Source organism: Labrus bergylta, chromosome 2 (genome assembly GCF_963930695.1).
Source record: "Labrus bergylta chromosome 2, fLabBer1.1, whole genome shotgun sequence".
NCBI classification, from domain to species: domain Eukaryota; kingdom Metazoa; phylum Chordata; class Actinopteri; order Labriformes; family Labridae; genus Labrus; species Labrus bergylta.
Window position 1 is genome coordinate 15,664,322 of NC_089196.1, and position 24,741 is coordinate 15,689,062.

General features: G+C 40.5%; 2 protein-coding genes across 5 annotated transcripts; both read left to right on the forward strand.

Annotated features, from left to right (window-relative positions):
- Window positions 1-251: 251 nt before the first annotated feature.
- On the forward strand, window positions 252-20,347 carry LOC109995995 (transforming acidic coiled-coil-containing protein 1). Of its 3 annotated transcripts, none has more exons than XM_020649922.3 (13): window positions 252-544; window positions 9,182-9,273; window positions 12,400-12,808; window positions 14,120-14,174; window positions 14,276-14,357; window positions 15,143-15,195; window positions 16,218-16,349; window positions 16,441-16,517; window positions 16,773-16,816; window positions 16,970-17,130; window positions 17,639-17,745; window positions 17,870-17,990; window positions 18,110-20,347. In XM_020649922.3, the coding sequence occupies exons 1-13, from the start codon at window positions 480-482 to the stop codon at window positions 18,176-18,178; spliced, it is 1,467 nt and encodes a 488-aa protein (XP_020505578.2). In that variant the 5' UTR covers window positions 252-479; the 3' UTR covers window positions 18,179-20,347. The 3 variants fall into 3 exon arrangements, with proteins under 3 accessions (XP_020505578.2, XP_020505577.2, XP_065821962.1); XM_020649921.3 differs by lacking the exon at window positions 252-544 and adding an exon at window positions 6,984-7,594; XM_065965890.1 differs by lacking the exon at window positions 252-544 and adding an exon at window positions 8,484-8,524.
- A 140-nt stretch (window positions 20,348-20,487) lies between these two features.
- On the forward strand, window positions 20,488-23,832 carry si:ch211-113d22.2 (three-finger toxin MALT0052C). 2 transcript variants are annotated; one of them, XM_065965909.1, is made up of 3 exons: window positions 20,488-20,946; window positions 21,753-21,893; window positions 22,685-23,832. In XM_065965909.1, the coding sequence occupies exons 1-3, from the start codon at window positions 20,898-20,900 to the stop codon at window positions 22,906-22,908; spliced, it is 414 nt and encodes a 137-aa protein (XP_065821981.1). In that variant the 5' UTR covers window positions 20,488-20,897; the 3' UTR covers window positions 22,909-23,832. The 2 variants fall into 2 exon arrangements, with proteins under 2 accessions (XP_065821981.1, XP_020505524.1); XM_020649868.3 differs by having other exon boundaries at window positions 21,780-21,893.
- The last annotated feature ends 909 nt before the right edge of the window (window positions 23,833-24,741 follow it).

The following is a 24,741-nucleotide window of genomic DNA, read 5'->3' on the forward strand; positions in this document are numbered from 1 at the left end:
ACTTCAACAAAACTCTCAACCCTGCTAGATACCCCCCACTCCCCTTATTGGTCTTTAAACACCCCCTGCACTCACACACACACTCTGAAGGCTATGCAATGGCTGTCAAGTAAATGTCATCTGCCCCTGGTGTGTGTGAGGGAGAGAGAGAGAGAGAGAGATAGAGCTTTCAGTGGGTGGGGAGAGAAGTAGAGCGAGGAGGTGGGGCTGTAAGCAGGGCTATTCATGTGGCATCTATAGTTCCCACAAGCATTTGCACTGTACGGCATCGACAGAGACAGTGGCAGAGAAACGACGAGGATAAGAGAGAAGCTGGTTGGTAAATAAATGCAAAACAGTGATGAGAAGCAGGGTCGTGTGGGGCTCCGACACTGAGCCAGGCTGCTTGGAGGAGAGGCAGAGGTGAATCCAGGGAGAGGGACAAGGACAGACGGAGCATCTGGGATAAACCCGAGACAAACACACACTCAGCTGTTGCCATGGGGGGCTCCCTCAGCCAAAGCAGGAAGGGATCTGTCAGCTCTCAGAGGAAGAAGAGCAGCATGTAAGATGGGATAATGTTTTTGTTTTTGTATGTTTTCATGTGCGAGTGAGACAAGGGAACATGCAGAGACAGAGATGCTCTGAAATAGCGGTGGTGGTTGCTGCCGACTGACTGATCAATCTTGCTCCTAAGATTGTGTTGTTTTGTGATCTCAGTGGTTCTGTAACAATGAGGAGTGAGCGATTAGGTGTTGAAGGGCGAAGCTGAGTCCTCGACGCTAAGACTTCCCCCTGCTTGACAATATCCCTGCCGTGCTATTTTGAATGCTGTTTTGGTATTCAAATTTAAGGAAAGAGGGAGTGATGTCATTAGCAGAGAGGCTGAACATGAGCTGATCGGGTCATGCTTCTTCTGAAAGTGTCCAATCATCCCTCATTTGTTTGACATTTCAGCAGCAGCTTTTGTAGCTACTGTATAACAGCAGAAGATAAATTGCTGCTGCTGCTGGATATTAATTATGTAGTTGTGACCCTAATTCTGAAGTGGTATTTTTATCATACAAGCTCTACAGTTTATTTTTGGCTCATCTTCCTAGTCTGTTCATTCACTGTGGTTGACATCCTCAAAACACTGTGTGATGTATGAAGTGTAGCTATCTATCAAGGGCCATCATCTTGTCAGAAATAAAGGGAAAGTGAAAGAGACAGTGTTGCTAAGGCATTCATCAGAGCTTAGAAGCACTAAACCAGCAAGCTCCCTCTTTCTTTGCTCTAATCCTTTGTGACATAGAGTGAGCCCTATTACTTTGTCCTCCCTGCTGGACCCAGTGATGCTTTAAATCTCCATTTTTAAAAGCCTCTGTAAGCCCCTTGTAGCAAAAACACTTTCTGCTGTCACGTGTAAAATACTCAGACAAGCCTTATTCAATCACTCATTTCTTTAATATCACTGTGTTGCCTCTGAAGTCATGGAGAACTGCAGTTTTTAAATTAAGAAGCAGGGTCGTCAGGTAATGAGCAAATGTTTTAGCAATAGCCGGGAAATATCCTTTGTAACAGAAAAGCAAGGGATGTGAGAGATATCATTACATACAGAAAACATACTGTAGGATTCATCTGTGTTTGTGATAGGGCAGGTGGGGGTTGGGGTCCTCCCTTTGAGAAAACTGAGAAGCCATCTAGCATCATGGGAACTTAGTTTCCAGCTTCTGGTCTAATTTTAGTTGGCTTAATCATTCGTCTCATGTCTTAACTGGAGCAGCCTTTGATGCAAAGACTGCTTTCAGTTTTACAAAGCCCTGAACATGCGCATGGTCCCTCATTTGGGAAGAGACTGCCCTGCATTTGGAGCTCATTTCTTGCTGTAGTGGTAGGAGTTCAGGTCAGCATTGGCTCCAAATGTTCTCATATCTTTGCCAAGACACATTATGAATAAATGATAGACACAAAATGATTTAAAAAAATACATTTGAATTATGTATTTGTAACCCAAACAGACTAGGTTTCCCAGCAAGGAAGTGAAACTACTGAATTATACCCATGTTAAGGCCTTCACTTAAAAATAAATAGACATGTGTAATAGTTATGTTTTTGAATTGAAGTCAAATTTACACTTTTCAAGTCGTGTATGGCAATTTTAATGAAAAATGAAACCTTGTTAGAATGGGTTTATAAGGATGGAGAAACTGAAAGTAGAACAGTAGGGGATGAGTTGTGTTCCTGCTCTGTGCGTGCATGTGTGTACTATGTACATGCACTATTGTCTGGCAATTGTGAGTACTTGTGTGCCTCCTGTAGGGATGAACAATAGCTCTGTTGGTGTCTGTACATGACTCCTCCTGAGTAAACCCCCCTCCTCTCCACTCCCTTGTTCTCTTTATTATTTCTCTTCTTGTTTTATCACGCTACTGTCAGTTCGTTATTCTCATGTTCTGTCGCGCCTCTGCTCCATTCAGTCTTTTCTCTCTGTGCTAGCTTTCTGCTCTGTTTGCAGCTAATTGGGCTCTGTATTAAAGATGCAGAGGTTCACAGTCCTGCTTCCCAAAAGTATGTCAAAGACTTTGGAGCATCCTGACTCTCTCTATCGCTATCTCTCAATCTGTGTTTTTTATTCTTTTAGCGATAATGCTGAGATGCAGTATAAAAATGATTTTTTTTTAGTAAATATTGTAAGCACTACTACCTTCTTTTGCCCCTGTATGTGCAAAGCCTACTCACATGTCTTACATTGGGACCATTACCCAATTTGTCTCCATGGTCACCCCTGTTTCATCTCCCAAAGCTCCCTGTTATGTGTCTCTGGGGCTTTCTCTTTCACTTCTGTTCTCTCTGTAGGGTCTTTCATCTTCCCCACTGTGGTATAGTCACTAGTGCTGCTGTGCTTTATGTAATAACATTTCATTATGTGAAGGGTCTGGTTGAGAGTACAGGACCAACCACTAGATGGAGCTGTATTACAGAGGAAGGCAAGAAGTTAGACCCAACAATACATTCTGCTTATACTAGATGCTGTCTTTTTATATAAGCACACCTCACATGTTGCTCACATGTTCATGTCTCACATGCAAAGACTTGGGAATAAATGCAACCCATAAGTTCTCGTGCCCATTCCTTATATTGGAACATGTCAGCATCAGCACAGCACACACATGACAACTTTACACAACTTCCTTGTATTATAAATAACTTGTATGTTGCTCTCTATCAAGTTCATACAAAACTAACGCAACCTATGGCCTTTTTATAGAATATTTTAATTATCTAATTTCAGCGTTCAGGGTTAGTGTCGGAGTCTTAAATTCGGCCAAAAGAATGAAAGCTGCAATTACACAGCACAATCTGAAATATGAAGATGTTGGACATGGACAGACAGTCAGACATAAGTAGATGATGACTCTTGTGGATGTCAGCCGCAGAGCAGCATCACTCTACCTGTTGTATTATTAGCCGTACTGGGCAGAGGTGTCAAGTAACAAAGTACAAATACTTTGTTACCTTTCTTAAGTAGAAATTTTGAGTATCTATACTTTACAGGAGTAATTATTTTTCAGCCGACTTTTTACTTCTACTTATTACATTTTCACACAATTATCTGTACTTTCTACTCCTTATATTTTGTAAAATAGCCTCGTTACTCCTATTTCATTTCGGCTTGTTTTCATTCCTGCTTGTCATCGTTCAAAAAAACACAAAAAAAACAAAAACCCTATCCAGATAAATCGCGCCATCCGGATAGAGTGAATTTGATTGTGGTTGGATGAGAAGTATAAACATATACCATTCCAACACGCTGTGGTGCGGCCTAATCTTTTGTCCTTAATGGCATTTTTTTCCCCTTACATTACTTTTACTTTTATACTTTAAGTAGTTTTGAAACCAGTACTTTTACACTTTTACTTGAGTAAAAAGCTTGAGTTGATACTTCAACTTCTACAGAAGTCTTTCTAAACCCTAGTATCTATACTTCTACCTGAGTAATGAATTTCAATACTTTTGACACCTCTGGTACTGGGTATAAAAGTAATATATATAACATTCAGAGAAAGATTATGAGGACAAAATGCCTATATCTCTAGGGGTTAAGATCAACATGAGGGTTATTATTTTTTCTAATACAGGCTTTCTCTATGACTGATAATACAAAATGACCTAATTTTACCAGAAATGATCATGAGTCATCATCTGGGGAAATACAAGAATGAGAGTCAGCTTCCAAGCGAGCTGCTCTGTGAGGTATAGTTCTTAGGCACAGTGGTGCAAAGAGCTAAATACTATCATCAACTAGCTATTCAACATGCTCACCAAAACAATGCTGATGTCCTGGTGTTGGTGACACGGTGATGATTTGTAAGTACAGTGCTTCTCTTGATCATCCTCTTAATTAAGCATGTTACTCTGCTAACATTGGTGATTAGCATTTACCATTAGCTAATGCTGATGAGAATGTTAGTAGTTTCTCATGTATTGGACTAACTCAGGTTTTGACTTATTGATGATGCCTGGGGAACACTTAGCGGATCACAAATATCTTTATTATTCATCCTCTTTGCTGTATGAATATTTTTCCATCCAGAGGCTGCAGTGACTGATATGTCAGTCCGAATCAGTGATCATATAGACAGACATTGCCATCTTCAGAGCCATGCAGCTAGCAGGTATTACTCTAATCATGTTTTTAGATACTTTGTTGTGAAGAATTGCATCACCTTGAGCTGACCTCAGGGTGGTGCTATACTACATGTGAGCTTGACTGTTTAGCGTTTGTCGTCATGTAGTGCTTAATAATATGTATGAGATAAAAAAGCTTCTCAGATTTTCGGTGTGAGCACACACTTAGTTATCTCATCCCCGATCACATCGTCTCTGTTGTGGCTCACAGACATATTTATCATTGCTGGGTTTATTCTTAGCTCATAGTTACCACACATGCTGCTGTCAATCAAAGTATAATTGATGATTAAGGATGTGCATTCTTGTCGGATAAACTGGAAGGAGACACACATAATAACCTGCTAGGCTACAGTTTATATAGTGTAACATGAACATTTCTATGTGTGTTCCAAGATGGCAGCTCTAGCTCACATATGGGTGTACTGTATGTGCTGGTTTGCCACTGTTTCACTGTGTGCTATTTGTGGCTGTAAGGTATTACATAAGAGCTGTTGCCTTTTTCTTTTTCTTCCCTTTCTGTGGTTCACCTCTCTGTCAGGGAGAGAGCTAGGGATAATCTACCCAGTTTGTCATGCCCTCTCCATATGTGAATAAGACACATTTGTTCTGTGTGTCCTTTCATGTCATGAGGCTAGTTTAAAGCTGAAGCATGTAGCAAAGTAAACCATTTGTGAAATTCAGGATGTCCATTAAGTCTGATCATGCTGCGAGCTTCAGGGGGATTGTCAGCTTCAGGCAGATAATGTCTTCTGCAAGACAGACAGGTTTGTCCTCTCAACTGTTCTCACTGATACACAGAGAAACAAAGGAGGGAAAGGGGACAATGCCAGGAATGTTTGAGAAAAAACAAAAGGGCATTTCAGGTACCAGTCCTGCCCAAAAACTCGCTCTTTCTGCCTTCGCTTGTTATCTCTTTGTCACTACCCATTTTTAATTAATGCCGTTGTTCATCTGCCGTGCCTCTAATGTGCTCCATTTTTTCAGTCCAGCTATCACATCCTGAACAGAGACTCTTTCTGTGTGTTCACCAGTGTGTGACATTATTTTTGAGAGTGTTTGTTCATGCATGTTTTCATCTCTCTTGCCTGCCTGTCTTTTGTGGAGCAGCTCTGTGTGATCAGGAGCTTCTGCTTTTTATCCTTGTCTTTTTTCTTCATGTGAGCAGTAAACCACAGGAAGAAAAGCAGATCACTGCTACTGCTTTCATACCATTCCCACCTTTTTTTCCACTGTGGCTCACACATCCTCCCTTTATTACATTATCCATGGTCCATGGTCTTTTAAAGAACACATTTCATCTGGCCTAGATGTGTGTGTAGTTATAGTGTGTTTAAGAGAGTGAGTGAGCGAGAGAGATGCATAAACCGTAAAGCCTGGACTTACAGTTACATAAGCCATCCAGCAGCCTTTATTGCACATGTGAAAATGTGTGTTTGCGCAGCCGTGAGAGCTTTCATCCAGACCTCTTTTCTGCCAGTCCGATTGGTTTTGAACCATTACTCCTGAATCTAGGTTGTCTGTATTGATTTGTTTGCTGCCTGGCCTGGTTATTTTTTCTTTACGGAAAAATAGATCCTCTACTCTATGGTTCACACATTCTGAAATTAACTGCTAAATATAACATCCAGATGTTATCTATCTGTTTTGATTGTAGTATGTATTCAGTCAGGGAACACTTGAAATCCTTGTTAAAATGTCTTTTTGTCTCCGTTGATCCTAAATAGGCACAAGTGTTCTTTTCGGGAAGCTTTGAGTCACAATCACAGTTTTCCGCAGCCCCTGCTGGGAGCTGCAAAGTAAACAAACCATTAACAACTCAGATTACCTTTCAAACACATCACGGGCTGCCCAAACCTGCCAGTATGTTAATTTACATACAGAAATGCATTCAGTCCTGTTAAGTGTAAAGGAATAGAAAGATACAATATCTGTGTTAAAAGTGATCCTAAAGAATGCTATATCCCTGAAAAGGTTTTAAAAATGCATTATATTTCAAAGTTTTCGAAAATTAGGGTTTTGTTTCTGTGAGATGAGCTTTTCTAGAAGGTCAATCTACCAGGAAACACGATGACTTCCATCTCCAATGTAAACACGTTTTTTTCTATTCTAAAATTTACTGTTGGCCTCATCATTTCCTCCCTTTCTTTCCGTACTCTTTTTTAAGACACATGTGTCTGGTAGTCCGTCTGTCCCAGCCGTTACCAGACTTTTCTCTGCTGTTAAAACAGGAAGCATTCCCTCTCCTCCCCCCCCCCCCCCCCCCCCCCCCCCCACTCCCTTATCCCCATACTGTCGACACACTGTGAAAGATTCAGTGAGGGGAGAGGCAAAGTTCACAAACACGCAGGAGCAGAGCGAGCTGATGTCTGTGAACCAGCTGATCGTCCACCCAGACAGAAAGAGAGGGGAGGGCAGAGGAAAGGAGAGAGAGAGAGAGAGAGTATGACTACTGATGCTCCAGTAATCTGCACCGTGTGAGTCAGTGCTGTTGAAAGCAAAGCAGCTACAGAGACAGCGACTGCAGCAGCGTGAGCCACGTTTCTTTCTCACGAGAATCAACAACACCGAGTAGCAGGATGACAGCACTGAATCGCTAACCAAGAGGAGGAAGTGAGCACGCGATATAGAAAAGGAGTGCGACTGAAGCAGACGTCCGGAAGAGAGAGGGGCGCGAACACAAATCCACAGCTTCTTCATGAGAGTCGCTTTTTTCTCAGTAAACAAAAATACAGATTGACAACTGTGATTATCTAAACTAATCCAGAGGAAGAGGAAGTTCACCGGTATATCTCGGAGGACGCAGCAGGTTAAAGACTCAGCGCGGTGTAGAGATGTCCTGGTTGTCTCCGGTCCAGTGGGCCAAATGGACCTGGACAGCAGTGACTGGGAGTGGGGGGGACAACGAGGGGCAGCCAGGATCCAAGGATGATGGAGAGGACAAGTAAGAGGGCTAGGCCACAATGTTTATGTGTGTGCGTGATAGAGAGAGAGAAAGAGAGAGAGATGGTGAGTTTAAATGTGGACCTGTATAAAAAAGGGAGATACCTCGGATGTAAGGAGTCATTTTCTGTATTTTCTTCCACTTAAACAGCGATAGATTGATTGAGTGCATATATGAGTCTGCATGCAGATTCCCCTGAGTCATACTGACAGGTGGTTGATACGTCCACAGACTGACAAACCGACTGTTACTCTGGTATCATTTCAGATTCTTTCCTACTGCATACTGTTGTATCAGTGGCTGTCTCATGCTGTCAGTGTCTTAGTCAATACTGCATCCTTAAACAAGAAAGAGTCTTTATTAGTGCTTCAATCGGTTTCCTTTTAAGACTCTGACTGTTTAGGCCGGTTTTTATGTGTGTGAGGGATGTTTGGCAGTCGGGGAACAGTTGCTGAAAGTTCAGGAAAGGGAAAAGAGCCACAGTTTCCAAAGCTTTTGATTCTTTTTCTGTCCATTTTTAGTTCCTAAGTAACCATCCAGGATTGCAGCCGTTGGGGCCATCACTGGGACGTGATTCATTGTGTGTGTGTGTGTGTGTGTGTGTGTGTATGTGTATGTGTATGTGTGTGTGTGTGTGTGTGTGTGTGTGTGTGTGTGTGTGTGTATGTGTGTGTGTGTGTGTGTGTGTGTGTGTGTGTGTGTGTGTGTGTGTGTGTGTGTGTGAGAAAGTGAGTGTGGGGGCTGGGTTATGTATATTAGGATTAGCTTTGTGTGGCGGTGTTTTTGTATAGAGCTGTGTGAATGTGTTGGTGTGAGCTTGGATCAGAGATGGAGTGTGGTCGGGTGTTGGCTCTGAGAGCTTTGCTCCTTGTGTGCTGTTTTTCATTAGAGTGCGGACGTTTTGATGTGCGTTCGAGAGCCTGGGAACGGGTAGACACACACACACACACACACACACACAAAACCACATCAACGCTCACTCTCCCTGTCTCACTCTTCCTTTTTGTTTCTCCACTGTTTGGAAATACATTTTCGCTGGCTGTCTCGGCAGCTGACACAGCAGACTCAGTGTTTATATGTCTGGCTGGTTTCAGAGCGTCCTATTCGTGGGGCAAAGGATGCAGATGGCCTTGTAGGACTCCACTTCCTCTCCCTTCCTCTCCCTTCCTTTAGAATAAAAGCAGCTTGTTTACTTTGAGCTGCTCTGAAATCTTTTGTTTTCATTTCACTTGAAGACAACAAAGATTGATGCTGGAAAGTAGATGCTTCTTTCTTAGAATGCAACACACAACCACAACCTTTATTGTTATGTACACTTCATTTAGCAGCTGTTTATAGACTAACATGAAGATTGTCAATGCTTCTTTGTTCTCAAGGACAGTAGTCTGCTGTTTAAGAAGCACTCTTACAGCTTGAAATCAGACAATGTGTTTTTATCTGGATCACCTCATAAGAAGAGTCAATTTTGTGTTCTGGATCAAATTTGTCAGTTTCAGCACACTTTCAGCACTTTGATAACCAGTCAAACATTCTGTTGTTACCTGACAATGTGACATTTTGTTAAGATCTTTCTCTCTCTCTCAACAGTTCAGACTCAGAGGGGACCTTTGAGACTCCAGAGGCAGAGTCTCCGGGTGTTGTAAAGCTTCTGAGCCAACTGGACAACTCCAACCAATCAGGTGAGATGAGTCACTTCTATTTTTTTATGGTTTCAGAAAAAATATTAAACCTATTTTAACCGACATGCCCGATACATACACTGCAAATGAAAAATTCCCAGATGAAATGACTTATACCCACACATATAGAATGATCTGTTCATTTTAGTATCTTTTCAAATATAAGATAAATTGCAGTTATAACCATACACAAGATTTTACAACTTAATTTTAGATTCGTTTCTCCTAAATAGGCCCCAAAACTTCAACAAATCTGAGGCTCATTGAAGACTCAAGGTGATTGTTCCATGAGTAATGACAATAGATCATCTAAAGTGAATCTTCTTTGTCAAAATAACACTAATAATATAAATGATGTATGGAAACTAGAACCCAACCGATTAATCAACAAGCCGGTCATATCGGCCTATATTAACATATCAAGTGACTTTTAGTATGGGCTAATTTTATCGCAGATATGCGCCGATATTACTGGATTTATTTATAAGTCTAATACCATTTTCATTTGAGTATCACTGTATTACACCAGCAGTTCTCTGATATATCGGTATCGGCCCCAATGGAAACAGTAGTTCTCCCCTTCAATCTACTAGAAGTAATTGGTTTAGACATTTCCTTTGTTTAAATTATGGAATTGGTCTGCATGTTTTGGATTGCTTGGCTTGCTTGGCTTGCATTGACCCCAGCATATGGGACAATGTGCTAGATAACAACAGACCGATTAATGTGTTATTAATGAATGGAGATTGCAGACAATTAGTCCTCTTTTTCATGCTCAAAGAGTCATGTACAATATCTGGGTTAGTCTCTTTAATAAAAGATTAGCTGTGGGGAGAAACTGATGTTCAGTTTCACTTTAATTAGACTCTTACAGCTCAGGGGGGGATCCACTGTCTGTCCATGGGAACAACCACAGTCCACAATCGAACTATATTTATTATTGAACCAAGACTGAAATATTATTACCTGTTTCTTTTACACTTCCCTCTTTGTCTCCTTTTCCTCTTTTTTTTGTGTGAAACTGCTGCAAAGTCTGCCGTTGTTTTTGTTGCCAGGCCACGTGGTGGTGTGTGCTCAGTGTGACTGGGTGTGGTTTCTCTGCATCTGTTCCTTGTCTTTGAGGGTGTGTTTGTGTCTGAAAGTACACAGATTTTGAGCAGAAGTGTACATAAACCTGCATTAATTGAATGTGTGATGTAATAGACTAACACATTAGCCATCACACATAACAGACGATGTGAGAAGCTATAACCCCCTGAGGTGAAACCACAATGACTTCATTCATGTTGTGTGCACGTTCAGGAGAAGTACAGGAGGGGGGTACAGCAGTAAAGTTATTTAAGTGTTATTATTCTATGTAGCTGTGTGAGTTTTACAGTTTGTGTGGGTGTGTTTTTCAGGAACAGAGAGCCTTGTGTTTTAGCAGCAGTATGACTCAACAGAGAGCAGCCTGCTTCTGTGGTCGTTAGCAGTTAACGGGATATGTGAGGACACAGGATGTGAAGTGTTCTGAGAGGAAGCCCGCAGACATCTTAAGTGATCTAACAGGGGCTTTAGAGGCCCTCACTCTTAGTTTAAATCCCTTATAAAGACTGTTAAATAGTTAAGAAGCCAAAGGATGTCTGATGTGGAGTTTTCTTGTTTAAGTACTGTGAAACTTACGCTGCAATGCTGGTAACTATACGTCTTTATCTGAAACTCTGTCTTTTCTTCTGTTGCTCAAGGTTCTCTCCTACTACCTTTTTCTGTTATATGCTTCCTGCAATACAACGGAAAGCCTGAAAGCAGCAACTAAATATTAAAGGGATACTTCACCCGTTGAAAAATGAACTGTATTGACATTGGGTCATATATGTAGTAGAAATGTGAAATAAATGTTGAAGTTGGTGCCTTCTTGGCCGAGAAAAGGCAGAAAGTGTGTTTTTGGCTCATGTTGATGAAAGACACCAAATCCCAGAATGCACAGCACCGCAGGCCACTCCCACTAAGGTCCTCTAGTTCAGAATCAGAAATACTTTATTAATTCCAGAGGGAAATTCGATCAATACAGTTTCTTCAAAATATACAGTATAGCAGTAGAAATATAGTAATAAAAACATTTACAGACACATGAGGCCATTTCATCAACTGATTCAGAGATTTCTTCCAGAATTGATCTTGGAAATTCCTGGCAGAAAACAGACTCTATGTCTGTGTCCATAGGCAAACAGTGAGAGCACCGACACTACCAGTCCGCCCCAGCTCGAGCCGGCCCGGGCTCCTCGTCCTCACCGCCACCGACAGGCAGGCATTATGTCTTGGCTGCTGAGCTGGCAGTGGCCAGCGGTGGCAATATAGTAATATAGCCGCGAGATGGTTGCTGCTGACAGGCCGTTCCTGTGTCGCGGCGGGCCGCATCAGCCAAAACACAAGACCGGCCTGTCGACAGCAGCCATCTCGCCACTATATTTATATATTTTTTATTTATATTTATATTATCAGCTTTCTCCATAGAGCCTGTTAGCATAGCTTCCAAGCAATATGGCGGATGTTAAGTTTCGATTCTGGGAGTGAGTTCCCACCCACTGATCTGTGATTGGTCTGTAGCTTCAGTGGTCGAAAATATGAGGAAATAGCGTTGTAGTTTCACCCCGCTAACCGCAACAGCTTCCAGTGACGCAAAAATTGTCATTTTATGTCACTGGGTCAAATGGGTGAAGTATCCCTTTAAGCTACCTTCATCTATATAGAGCTTTATAGAAGGTTTTATCATGGCTTGGCTGCCCAGCCTGAACCTTCACTTTTTCGGTCCACTCTCACCGCTGTCATAGTGTTGTTGATGTTTTTGTTGTTGTTGTTGATTGTGTTGTTTAGTCAGTGTTTGTTTGCAACAAATTCTGGAGCCCCGATATGCACAAGAGAGTACTATTATTTCAGGTGTAATGGTCAAAAAGACCAGTTTACGGCACATGATTACACATTTTATGCATTAAATTTGATGGCTTTTAGTCTGATAGCATTTCTCTGGGATCTCTACCATTGTAACTTCATCTTGTCCTAGTTTTCAAAGTGAAGCACATTCTGCATTTGAAATGTTGTATTTAAACTAGTAACACATTCTAACTCACTCTTCTTCCCTTTGCACAGGTCTTGCTGATGTAACAAATCACTTTCTGGACAAGAACTCAAATCAGAGTGTGGGTGCTGTTTCATCTCAAGAAGTTGATTCCTTAAACAATCTCGCCGGCTCCTCACAAAACGGCAGCAGCTTTGGTTTGGACCAGAACCTTAACCTGACCCTCAGCAGCAAATCCAGTCCTCGTGAGGGTCTCTCCCCATCCAGCTTGATCCCCCAGCCTCACGCCCTACGGCCCCCGTCACTGTGTGTCCTCTCCTCGCTAAACAAACCAGATCCTTCAGAGGTGGACGATGAGGCTCCAGTGACGTCTGACTCCAGCCCGGACTCAAACTTGATCCCCAGTCATGGCATCTGTGTGGACCCTGATTTACTTAACGGCAACTTGAACTCAAACACAAAACACAGCCCGATTATCTCGTGAGTAAAACATTATAGGCTGTAACGGCCATCTTTTGATATCTGTCAGAAGTTTTTTCTTCTTCTCCACATCCATGTTTTTCACCAGTGTAATTCTAGTTTTAAATTTGTGATATTGCTTTGAGTTATTTTAGAATATAAGTTAACTTTTATTATGAGTTCAGATTTCAGTTACATTTGTTTTTAGTTTGTTTACATTTCTTCAAGGATTATAATTAAGGGAGGCTGTTCTCTGTTCATAGAGTAGTACAATGGACCAACAGTGCCCTCTTGTGTAAGGTCTTTTACTAAAAAATAATCCTGATCCAGCTCTATCTTACTTTGACTGACAAAGTAAAGAAACAGCACATTTATAATCATTGGCTTTTTGTTTATGTATTACTAACCATAACGCCTGCTGCCAGGAAAGCTCAAGTTTTACATTGTGCACTTAGAATAGATTATAAAGTTGTTTTCTTATATTTTGGAGCTAAATCACTACACCCCACTGTTCTGCAATCAAACCAGTAATTCTTTCTTTTCTAAACATTTTAAACATATTGACCATCTGAAGATAAAATTAGATTTCTCTCCACATTCACCCAGCCCCATGTTCTTCAAAGATTAAACCTGGGGCTAGTAACCTAAAGATAAAAGGATGTCCAGTTTTATTCCTTTTTATTTTTTACTTACTAAACTATAATAACCCTGCACTCGTCTTGTGTTAAACCTAACTGTCCCATCCTCTCCTGTGTCTTCCCTTCCTGATCCTTCCAAACCTGTCATTATGTTTCCTTTCTCTCTGTGTGGTACCAGGACTGCTGAGCAAGTTCATTTCCTCTGTGTTCTGTTGTAAGTACTGTAGAACCATGTGTGTGTTTTAAACTTCAGTCTTTGCTGCTCTTAAAACAAGACAAAGTCCTGGATCACTCCACAGCCTAATGTGCCATCCATCAGATCTAAATTTACCACAAAGCAAAGAAGAGAGACAAGTGTATGGAGTTGATTTATATAGTCATTAAAGAGTGCTCATGGAAACCCTGAAATTCCATCTATTTCTTTTTGCAACCACTGTTATTCTTGTTGGAATTTGTCCATAATGTTACTTATTTTTTTGTCAGTAATCTGCTTGATTTTCAATATTTATTTTTTCATGAATCTGCTTTTTCTACTGTAAGACCACGCAAACTCAAAACACACACAACAGAGCGATGAGGAGTGACTGTCAGGCTCCTGCTTTTGTCTTTCATCATTACACCGCCCAGTGTTTACGCTCACAGACAGATATTGATTTGATTTGTTAACACTGATGTTGTTTTTGACCTTTTTCAGAAACTCTTGTAAAGCGCAGCAGAACCAGCCCATCCAAAAGGACCTCAACGAACAGGTTAGAATTCATAATGGGCTCATTGGACTCTCTATGTTTCCTTGTTATCTCCCCTTAAAGTTTTACGTTGTCTGTGGTGTTGATTCTGCTTGTTGTTAAAGGATGAGCATCACAGAGACCATGCCACAGATGAAGAGAAGTTGGCAAGTAGTGTCGGTGTCAAACCAGACAAGGACGAGAGCAGTGAGTAAAGAATCAATGAAAATTGATCTGAATGTTTTTCTCATGTCTGCATGTTTGAGGGCACACACTGATAGAGTAGTCAATCAGTGATTACTCTTCTCGGTGAGAGAGATTATATAACTGCATGTTCAAGTTTTGGCATCATACTTCCCTTAATACACACAGAGAGGCTGTTATCATGCCTTACAGGCACAACTGTAATTATTAACTGAATGCATAGTTCTGCATTTAACCTTGTGGCTGTGTGGCCAACACTGCAGCAGAGTTGTTCAGAGCAGACGTACAGAGTGCTTGCTCTGTTGTGCTGTTTGAGGAAGCAGTTTTGGTGTTAATAAACATATTCAGATGATCACACAGGTACCTTCAGGCTGCCCGCGACAGATTTAGTTTCAGACTGAATCACATGTTGCGTGATAGTGAATCACTGCTTTTAGTGCAGTAGCCTGCAGCGGTAGCTTTCCTTGAGGCATACATTTTTTTCACTCTGAATATTCTCTGTCTTTGTCTTAACACATGCAACTCTACAGGGCCCAGGGTTTATAAGTGTATGAATTATATTCAGTGTATCTCCGGTAATGCTCATTTTTGTTCTAACAAATCATACTGGAAATAAGTGAACTTATCTCAACGTGTGGGCGGAAGAAATATTTCACAACTAAATACTAGTTTCAAATCCTTTTAGTGACTTTGAGTGTTTGTGTTTTGAACTAAGAAATGTGCCCCAAGAGAAATGTATGAAGATGAAAATATTGTGACACCTCTTAAGTATTATTTCTTTCTTCCAGTTCCAGACTGTCATGTGACATCAAAACCTGAGGACTCTGACTGCTGCTCTGTAGTGAGTAAACATCACAAGAAAGCATCCATGTGATTTTACCTACATAAGCTTATCCAGACCCATATATTTATGATAAGATATACATGTTGAGTTATAGTGTAAGTAGTATGCTCTTATGCATGTCTTCCTTTTCGAAATAATAAAAGTAACATGTGATGCCAACAGTGACCACCAGGTGGGGATGAAGCACTCTTTGTACCACCATATACTCTGTCACCTTCACAGATAGAAAGCTGCCCTGACATGTCCAAACTTGTTATTGATTGTCACTTGTCATTGTTAACGCGTTTGCACATTCTGTTTTGATATGTATGTCAGTTGTTGTTGTTGTTGTGTTTTTTAACCAGAGATATTTAAAAAATATTTTTTTTGGTTGCATCATTTTTATTTTAAGAGCCACCTGCTCTGTTACTAAAGCTGCAATGTGAACGTCTGTATGACATGATGGCTGTACTGATCCACAGGACAGCAGGAGGTACTAAGTGTCTGCAGGCTTATCATGTACTCAGGTGACAGATGGATTTAGATTAGCTGCAGAAGATAAGAATATGTCATAATCCATGGATAGACAATTTGGAGCGAGAGCATAGAAAAGGAGAGGCAGTTCAAGGATTGAGATCTGTAAGAACAATGAAAGTAAAGCAAGAGGATGATGAAGAGGGTTAGACAATGTAAATATAATTATAAAACAATTTCTTTTCAAGAACCAAACGAAGAGCAGAAATAACAGGAGCAAAGAGAGAGAATGTTAAAATGTTCAGTATAGATAAGTCAGGCATCTATCTGGTGCAGAAAAAAAAGACTGTCTCAGTTGTGTTTTAATTAAGAAAAAGATATGTGAATCAGTAGGTCTTAAGACTTTAACCAAAATATGCACCTTTTATTTGTTTTTGTGAAAGGTAAAGTATCTGATTCATTTCTCCACTACTTAGTCCTTGAAAAGTATGTGTGGGCTTAGCCCAGTTATACTCCTGAATGTGTTCTAGCATGAGGAGGTTGAAATAACAGATTTCCCTTTGCAGTTTGAGGACCCATGCAAGCTGAAGAACAAGTTGGGGGGAAGTGAAATGCAGAAAACAGGAAGTCAGGTCCTGGATTCCATCTGCATCAGTGAGGCAGAGAAACAGGCTGTTCTCACCCTCATTAGAGAGGAGGTACAAACACTCACTATGCTAATCTGTAGTACTCAATATGTCATCAAGGTTTTCTTTAAGTTCTGCTTAACTTGGACATCTCCTCCTTCAGATCATCACTAAGGAGGTGGAAGCCAATGACTGGAAGAAAAAATATGAGAGCAGCAGACAAGAGGTTGCTGAGATGAGGTTAGAAAACACATTTATGAATACATTTTATTTCAATCATTTGAACATTTATTTGTTGATCACTGAAACATTAACACAATGGCGTGATACAGGGGTAGTAACAAAGTCACAAATGAGCCATTTTAAAAAAAATAAGTGCCTTGGGGTTTAACTGAATTTTCATTTTCCTTTTCATCAGTGAAAAAAGGTCTCTTTGATACCCACCAGTCTGTCATAAAAGTTTTAAGACTTATCATGTGTTTGGTCTGATTACAGGAAAATAGTTGCTGAATATGAGAAGACAATAGCTCAGATGATCGGTGAGTAGAAATGTTTTTTTTTATGTTTGTGTTCACGTAGCAGCTTTGATACATATTACAGATTCAGATTACAGATTCATACAATCACTGTCTCCAGACTAAATACAAAAGAAGAGTTATTTACAACTCAACAAATCATCTTTGTTCTGTCAGAGGACGAGCAACGCAGCAACCTGAGTTCCCAGAAGGCTTTGCAAGCTGTGACGGCCGAGAAGGAAGCAGCCCTGGCAGACCTGAACTCAGTGGAGCGCTCTCTCTCTGACGTGTTCCGGCGTTATGAAAATATGAAGAGCACCCTAGAGGGCTTTAAGAAGGTAAGGGTTTATAGGACAAGTTCATGTTCTGAAAACCACTCAAGGGAAGTATCAGTTTCATGTTGTGAGGCAATCAGCTGATCTGAGAACAAACTGTCAGCTGGAAGAGGATTAGGGTCAGAAGAAGGTTAAATGTATCCCTTGATGAGGGGCTGTTGGTCGCCTAACGGTAAGGGCAGCAGAGATTTACATATTATGTCCTGATATAATCTGTTTCTTGTATTGAAGTATAACAAAAAATTATCTGACTGATCAGAGATTAAAAAAAAAACACAATTAAGAGCTATTTCATCTGAAATCTGGCCCCCTGGTCGACCTGTACAGTGTTTACAGCAGCAGCTAATGGGCAGACAGAAAGCTGTGGTGGTTACACTGGTCAGCTGCCAGGAAAAAACGAGTGCAAATTAGAATTCTGTATTTAGAATAAAATAAGATTAAAAAGAGCTTACATTATTCCGAAGAAAAAATACCATGAATAAGAAAAAAGGTCCTTTGTTTCCTCCTTCAGAACGAAGAGGTGCTGAAGAAGTGTGCTCAGGAGTATCTGTCCAGAGTCAAGCAGGAGGAGCAAAGATACCAGACACTGAAACTTCATGCTGAGGAGAAACTAGACAAGTATGCGTACATTTAAAGGAGAACTAATTTACCTGTCAATTCTGCAATAATAGTAATAAAAAAATCTGTTTTATTAAAACTTCTGAACTTAAGTTTATGTCACCAATTTCCATGTATCTCTCAGGGCCAATGATGAGATAGCTCAGGTGCGTTCAAAGGGGAGCTCAGAGAGCATGGCGCTGACCGCCAGTCTGAGGAAGGAGCAGATGAAGAATGAGTCTCTGGAGCAAAGTCTGCTGCAGAAGGTTACAAGTGCCCTAATTTCTCTGCATGCCAGTTCTAAAATAAACTTTCAGCATGCAGTAATGCAAAATAAAACATTTTCCTACTTTTTACACTGTAACTTATCCTTTGTTTTTCACAGAATCAAGAGATCGAGGAGCTCACAAAGATCTGTGATGAGCTGATTGCCAAAATGGGTAAAATAGACTGAGAGACAGTTTCTGAGAATCAGCTCCCTCTGTCCCTTCAGTCCTGGCCAACACTGACGATATGCATGTCCCCCAGCAGAGACCCAGCTCTCATACCTTTAACCAGCCCTGAATCAGAGACTGCTCATGTACAGATGTCTAAAGTAACTTCCTGTACTAAGATTTCACTATTTGACACCAGAATCAAGAGGATTCTGTACACGTGAACTGTTATTTGAGTTGGGACCCTACTAAGTGTTTAAGATCATGTTGTTTTGTCGGCATTTCTGCCCGTCCATCGTGCCGGCCAACAACCTACTTGTGACTCAACGTAAAGAGCCCATATTCTGCCCTTTTTGGGGTTCGTATATTTAATCTATGTATCTACTTTTGTGCGTTCACAATAGATAAAATCCGAAAAAAGTGTCTGTTTTCATGTGCTGCTCCTCCTTGCTCCCTCTACGCTCTGAGTCTGTCAGCTACGCTCTGTTGAGCCCACACTGTTAGACCCCACGTGGGCCAAGTCTGCTCTGATTGGTCTGCCGATCCGCTCTGTCGTTATTGGTCAGTTGCTCAGCAAGCGTCTCAGAAATTTCAACATGAGCTGCTGGGCTTGCCACAACGAGCCAATGGACTTAGATCAGTGATCTCACACTGACAATGACGTCGGACTGACAAATTCTTATCGAGGGGGGCTAGAACCGAGCGTTACATGCAGCTAATGCTACAGCTAACAGGAGGACGTAGGAGAAGCCGCGTTTCCGCGGACTTTTTGCACATAGATTTGCCTAAACATGCACAGGACACTTGGAAAACACACTAAAGGGCATATAAAACCAGAAAAAGCATAATATGGGACCTTTAAATTCCCAGCAGCCTCTCATACAGGATGACTGACCTGGGTGGGTGTGGGGGGCAGGGTTACATTGATGTATACAGTATATTATGAAGAGGTTGTTTCCCATTAAAAACAATCCATTAAATATATATTTTTATGAAGTAAACAAAGACTTTACTCTGACAAAGAAAGCTCAGGGGCTTTGTGTTAGGCGGAATGAGGTTGAGTCGAGCAATACGAGATCTGAAAGAAAAGATTTAGGATTGTGTAAGGACGTGTGGTCGTCCATGGAGGCCTTACATCATTCAGCAGTGACGATGAAATCAGAATGAGCCTATCAGAAACAGCGATAGCTGTACCTGCTCAACAGTTTGCACAGAGAGTCAGTCACAGACGAGTATAAAAACCTGACAATCACAGACTTAGCTGGCACTGTGTCAGCTTTGTCTCATTGTGTTGTTTGATTCAAAAAATCAACTTAATAAAAAAAGTAACTACCCTGTGTTAAAAATCCAAGCTAACTGGAGGAAACAGTGATTTTAGATTTATTGGAAGATACAAAAAATGTTTGAAGTTTTGCAAGTGCTGAAGTATGTACATGGTAATTTGAGTTTTTAAATAATCACTGTGTCCCGGATTGAGAGTTAACCAAAGGAAAAACAGTTTGACAGCTTTGTAAGAGTTTGTTTTCCACTTTGATTTTATGTGGATGTGTTTACACTACCAGTCTCTTTCTTTGTTTATTTTCAGACAGCAGATGCAGCAGTGTAACTTTATCTAGTAATGAATGAGGAGGCTTTGGCTTTGTGTCGGGTATCACTGAAAGTGTTTCAGAACTGGTACCAGTATAATACTATAACTAGAGTTATTACTCCGATTGAAAAAAAACCAACACTTTTGCTACTTAATAAATTGTCCTTTAAACTTGACAGACAGCTGGATATCTTTGTCAGTTTAACTGTTTAATCAGGGTAACTGCGGTCAAATAACTGAAACATTCAGGCCGAGCATTAAGTTCTCATTTTTGGTCCTTTTCAGTTTTCAACACTCAGTTTCGTGAAGTCAGCGTCTTTACTACCTTGTACATCCTCTTAAAATTCAAACCCATTGTTGTGCCACAGTTTATATTTGTGCCACACTAATTTCGTGTTACATCTTGTTACTCAGCTGCTTAAGTCTTTGTTTTTTGTTGTTTTTTGTTTTTGTTTTGCCACTTTATACTTATCTTTTATTATTGTTTTGTACCAGATATTCAAAATAGAAATGACGGTCTCACATTTGTGTCGACACATTGACACAAACAGCAAGAGTGTGTGTATATTTGACTAATTAAAAATAAATAACATTTATTGTACTGTATGTTTGTCATTTTTGTCTTTTAGGTAAGTGTCTGATTGCCTTTAGCACTGACCAAAACATAAAGATATTAACTCTCACTGTGTTGTTTATTTTATGTCTTGGCCTTGGCCTACTGCTCAGGGTTCAAGTGCTTAAATCTAACTATGGATTTCAACACAGTGACACACGTTCTATCTTAGGTGGCAACTCTTGTGGATAATGACCTTTATCTTTTTTTTTTTAAAGCATCACTTTCATTGTACTGCCGTTAAAACTTACAAAAAGGTGTTTTAGAAACTCCAAGAAGTGATGTTTCTGTGAACAAGATCAACAGCTCCCATTTACTAGAATGCAACAGTGTCTCCCTGTTTAAGGTCGATTAATAAGTTCATTACCACAGGTTGCTGGCTGTGCACCATAGATGGAGATTATAGACCTAAGACTTTAATACCCTCAGACACCTTCCCATGCCTAAATTCCCCCCCCCCTCCTGGCATCCTCACCATCAGATCCCCTCAGTCTCCACTTTTTCTCTGGACTGTTAAAAACAAAGTGACCCTGATACCATGAAGACCACATTCGCCCTGCTGCTCGTTGTCTCTCTGGTGTGTCACAGTAAGTTCATAGCAACATGGGATTTCAGCATTGTTTGTTGTGGGGGGGATTTATTTGTTAAAAATGTGCAGAGTCCAAGCTGAGAGTTTACAGAAGTACCAGAATTGTTTTCTGTCATAAAATCAGGTAAATTCATTGGAAATGTTTAATTTCCCCGACAGCACAGTTTGAGCTTATGGCCAGACAATTTGGGACATGTAAATATTTCATAGATTTTTGTATTCTTGCAAGGTTTGAATTAGTCTTTTAATTTACATTTATTTGTTATGGATTAACCTGCAGATTACTTTATTATTTTTTTTACAATTAACCCATTAAATGTTTAGTCTGTAACAATGTTTATCATCATTTCCCAGAGTTGAAAGCTGCATCTTTGATTGCTTCTTTGGTCAAACAAAAGCTTTTCATTTTCCAAATTCCAAAAAGAGCAGATTCTTCTTTAAGAAAGCTGGAACCAGCAGATACTTAACACTTGTGTTTCAAAATTCACCAAAGCCACTCAAAGATCCGAATACAATGCTGGATTTGATTATTTTTCTGGATTGGATAACATTTCTTTCAAATGACTGTCTGATTGATTAATTGTTGCAGCTCATAACTTGAATGATGTACATGTCAACTTATTGGCAACAAACTGATTTTATTTTTTTTTGCTAGTGACATCTTGTAATTTTGGACAAATTTGTCCATCTCATTCATTTAAGGAGGGGACTAACAGCCATACTGATTGCTACTAAATGTAGTTAAGGTCAGGCGTGTTGTTCGTCTGTATGCCGACACCCTCCTGTGGATATAAATGCTTATAGGTGCTCTCTCCTGTTCTACCTGTGAAGGCCACGCCCTCAAATGTTACTCGTGTGTGGGAATGAATGAGGAGGACTGCAACAGACAGGGCTCCTCAACCTGCCCTCACTATGCTGATGCCTGCTCCACCATCACAGGGGCCAGTGAGTACACACACACACTATAACACACAGGCAACACAAGTATGACGTGGTCCAGTTAATAAAACTAGAGGTCAGCATTGCACTGATGACCAACTTCTTGTGTCAGGTGTCAGAGAAAATAGTGCTAATGCTGTTCACATAGTCAGAGAACGTCTCTATAAAATTTTCATTAAAAAACATTATGCAGGAATTGATGTTGTTTTTGGTTAGTTAGCCATTTACCAAAAGTAGTTGTTTTCTTGATGCATATAGTGTTATTAATGAATGTAACCAATTCAATTTGTATTTTTTTACTGCCAAATCTCAACAAAATATCTCACTTTAAATTGAATGGGTCTTGTCTGTGTAACATCATCATTTTGAGGAATTTCTACACAACAGTGGAAATGAAAACCCTTTAACAGGCAGAAACCTCAAGTAGGACCAAACTTATTGGTGAACAGCCATCTGCTGCGTCTGGATGGACCGAGACTAACAAACGGAACAACAACAACAAAAAAAGATTATCAACACTTATGAGAGCAAAGCTAAAGACAATGTTAGGAAATCCCTAATATTAGCAACCCTAACTGTAATACTGATTATATCAATGATAATTTGACTTCAAATAATAATTATAGCCTGAGGGTCAAGCAGGTCCAGCTCAGCAGGTAGTATACAACCAAGACCCGGGGCTGCTGGATGTCCTACCTGTTGTTCATAACCACAGTCCTCTGTTTGCCTTTAAGTGTGTACATGACGAGTTGATGTAGTTCACAGCACTGAACCACCTCTCTCTGTCCATGTTTCAGACACTGTGATGAAGTCGTGCACCTTTAAATCGTTCTGTGACAAGGCTCAGGGTGAAAGCCCCGGGGCCAGAATGCAGTGTTGTTTCAGTGACAGCTGTAATGGACCCCGCAGGACCACCAACCCCTGGGCTCACTACCACACCAACGGTGTGGGGGCCGTGTCCTGCAGCCCCATCCTGCTCATCACAGGCCTCCTGCTGCGTGTGGCCCTAAGTCATCTGTAAAAAAAAGATAGAAAATATAGACAAAACTCCACTTTAGTTTTCCTGCAGTGATTTGACATCTTGTTTTTATCTGTGTAATGAGATCCACCAGTACACCCCTCCTCTTTTTGAACAGACTTTCAATGGAGACTTTAATTCCTAGTTTACAGAGACAGAGTATTTGAGATTCATAAACATGTTTGTGATAACAATGTTGGTGCTGTAGATATGTCTTATAGATAAAAACTTTCATTCAGGCTGTAGATTGTCTTTGTTATCTGTAATAGTGACCTTATGATGAAAAGTTATATATTCATGTTAAGGTGTTTTAAGCTGTACAGCAACCTCACTTACAGTTCTTACTCCTCTGTATCCCCTACTGTACATACATTTTCAAAGGAGCTCCCCCCATTGCACTCTGTCATTGGGTCCATGTTGTCATTTTCCCCATGTCAGGCTCATCTTTTCAAGCCCCCGTGTCATCTTTACAGCAGGTGATTTTGGGCCTCCCAGGTTTCTCTTTTGCCTGGTGGTGTCTATCTCAAGGCAACTCTTCTGACCTGGTTCTTTTCCATTCGCAACCCGTGACACTGACACAACCATCTGTATTTGATTTCCTTGATTATGTTTTCTTGTTGAGTTTGAGGTTGGATGTACACCGACTTGAACATGACAGTATGTCTTGTGAAAATACAAGTACTTAGTCAATAACACCAACCTGTGGTTTTGCTTTGGTGTGGTTATTGTAGATGCCAGGATGCCTCATTGTGTGCGCACAGTCTGCTTAATGCAACAGAACTACATTATAAGCCTGTGTTGTTGCCATTGGATCCTGAGATTAAACCATTTTAGATCTTTGAAAAATGTGGAAAAACGTACTAACATTACTGTTTAGTGCATGAATTTGTGTCTGAAAGCTTGTCTGAATAAAAACACAACCTCGTTCTTTTTGTGTGTATGTGAAGTGTGTGGGTAAGATCACCTTGTTTTGACATTTGACACCCTACACTTGACCTTTAAAGGCCAGAGAAAACGCATTTATGAGATGTTTATGTTCATCGGCATACTGTTAAGGGCTATATACAGTAGAAGAAGATTTAAGTCTGTTAATTACCGGCAAAACTTCAGGACTTCCTTTTGAAACTACATAACTCGAACACTGTGCAGTCGCCACAGGATATGAAATCACCGAGGTAGGTCTCCTTCCTCAGATCATATGAGATGCAACCACTTCCTCTAAAGGGAAGGCTGCAAATTTTGCAAAAAATTAAATTAAAATAAGAAAATAGAACTGCTCTGTTAAATGCGTAATTGACCACTTTCAAAATGACAGTTCCATCAGAAATGTGTTTCAGACTCAGGAGTTTCATCACCAGCTCAATCTGTGATCACTTTAGTGTGAAGATGAGGTTATGCTGAACACTGCATGCACTGTATTCATGCAGAATGAACCATTTGTTCAGCTTAACATAGAGTCACATTTAGATAGTAATATTCTACTTTTACAACACAGCCTCTGTCTTCTGCTGATGATGCTAATTTGCAGATGAAGATGAAGATACATGGCTGAAGTTTGAGCCAAGTAATTATTGAGCAGGACTGTAACACTCTAAAAAGTGACATACAGAATCAGAATGAATGCCTGACAGCTTCCACTGATACTACTAAGACAGTCATTTTCATATCCACACATATTATTGCACAGGTCTGGGGTCTCTGAGGTTAGTTCTTTCAGCCTTAATGTTGGTTTAGGGTTTAAACTGACATATATTTGTGCTGCTATGGCCTCTTCTTTCAATTGTGTTGTACGAAATGATCTATCATGGTCAACAATGTTAGGTCAGTTATTCTGCA

Excerpts from the sequence above, each read along its gene's own strand:
- LOC109995995 (XM_020649921.3), top strand. The coding sequence starts at position 7,485 with ATGTCCTGGTTGTCTCCGGTCCAGTGGGCCAAATGGACCTGGACAGCA. Across the intron at positions 9,274-12,399 it reads GGACAACTCCAACCAATCAG|GTCTTGCTGATGTAACAAAT; the intron begins GTGAGATGAGTC and ends CCCTTTGCACAG. Across the intron at positions 16,350-16,440 it reads TCACCCTCATTAGAGAGGAG|ATCATCACTAAGGAGGTGGA; the intron begins GTACAAACACTC and ends CTCCTCCTTCAG.
- si:ch211-113d22.2 (XM_065965909.1), top strand. The coding sequence starts at position 20,898 with ATGAAGACCACATTCGCCCTGCTGCTCGTTGTCTCTCTGGTGTGTCAC. Across the intron at positions 20,947-21,752 it reads TGTCTCTCTGGTGTGTCACA|GTGCTCTCTCCTGTTCTACC; the intron begins GTAAGTTCATAG and ends AAATGCTTATAG. Across the intron at positions 21,894-22,684 it reads CTCCACCATCACAGGGGCCA|ACACTGTGATGAAGTCGTGC; the intron begins GTGAGTACACAC and ends TCCATGTTTCAG.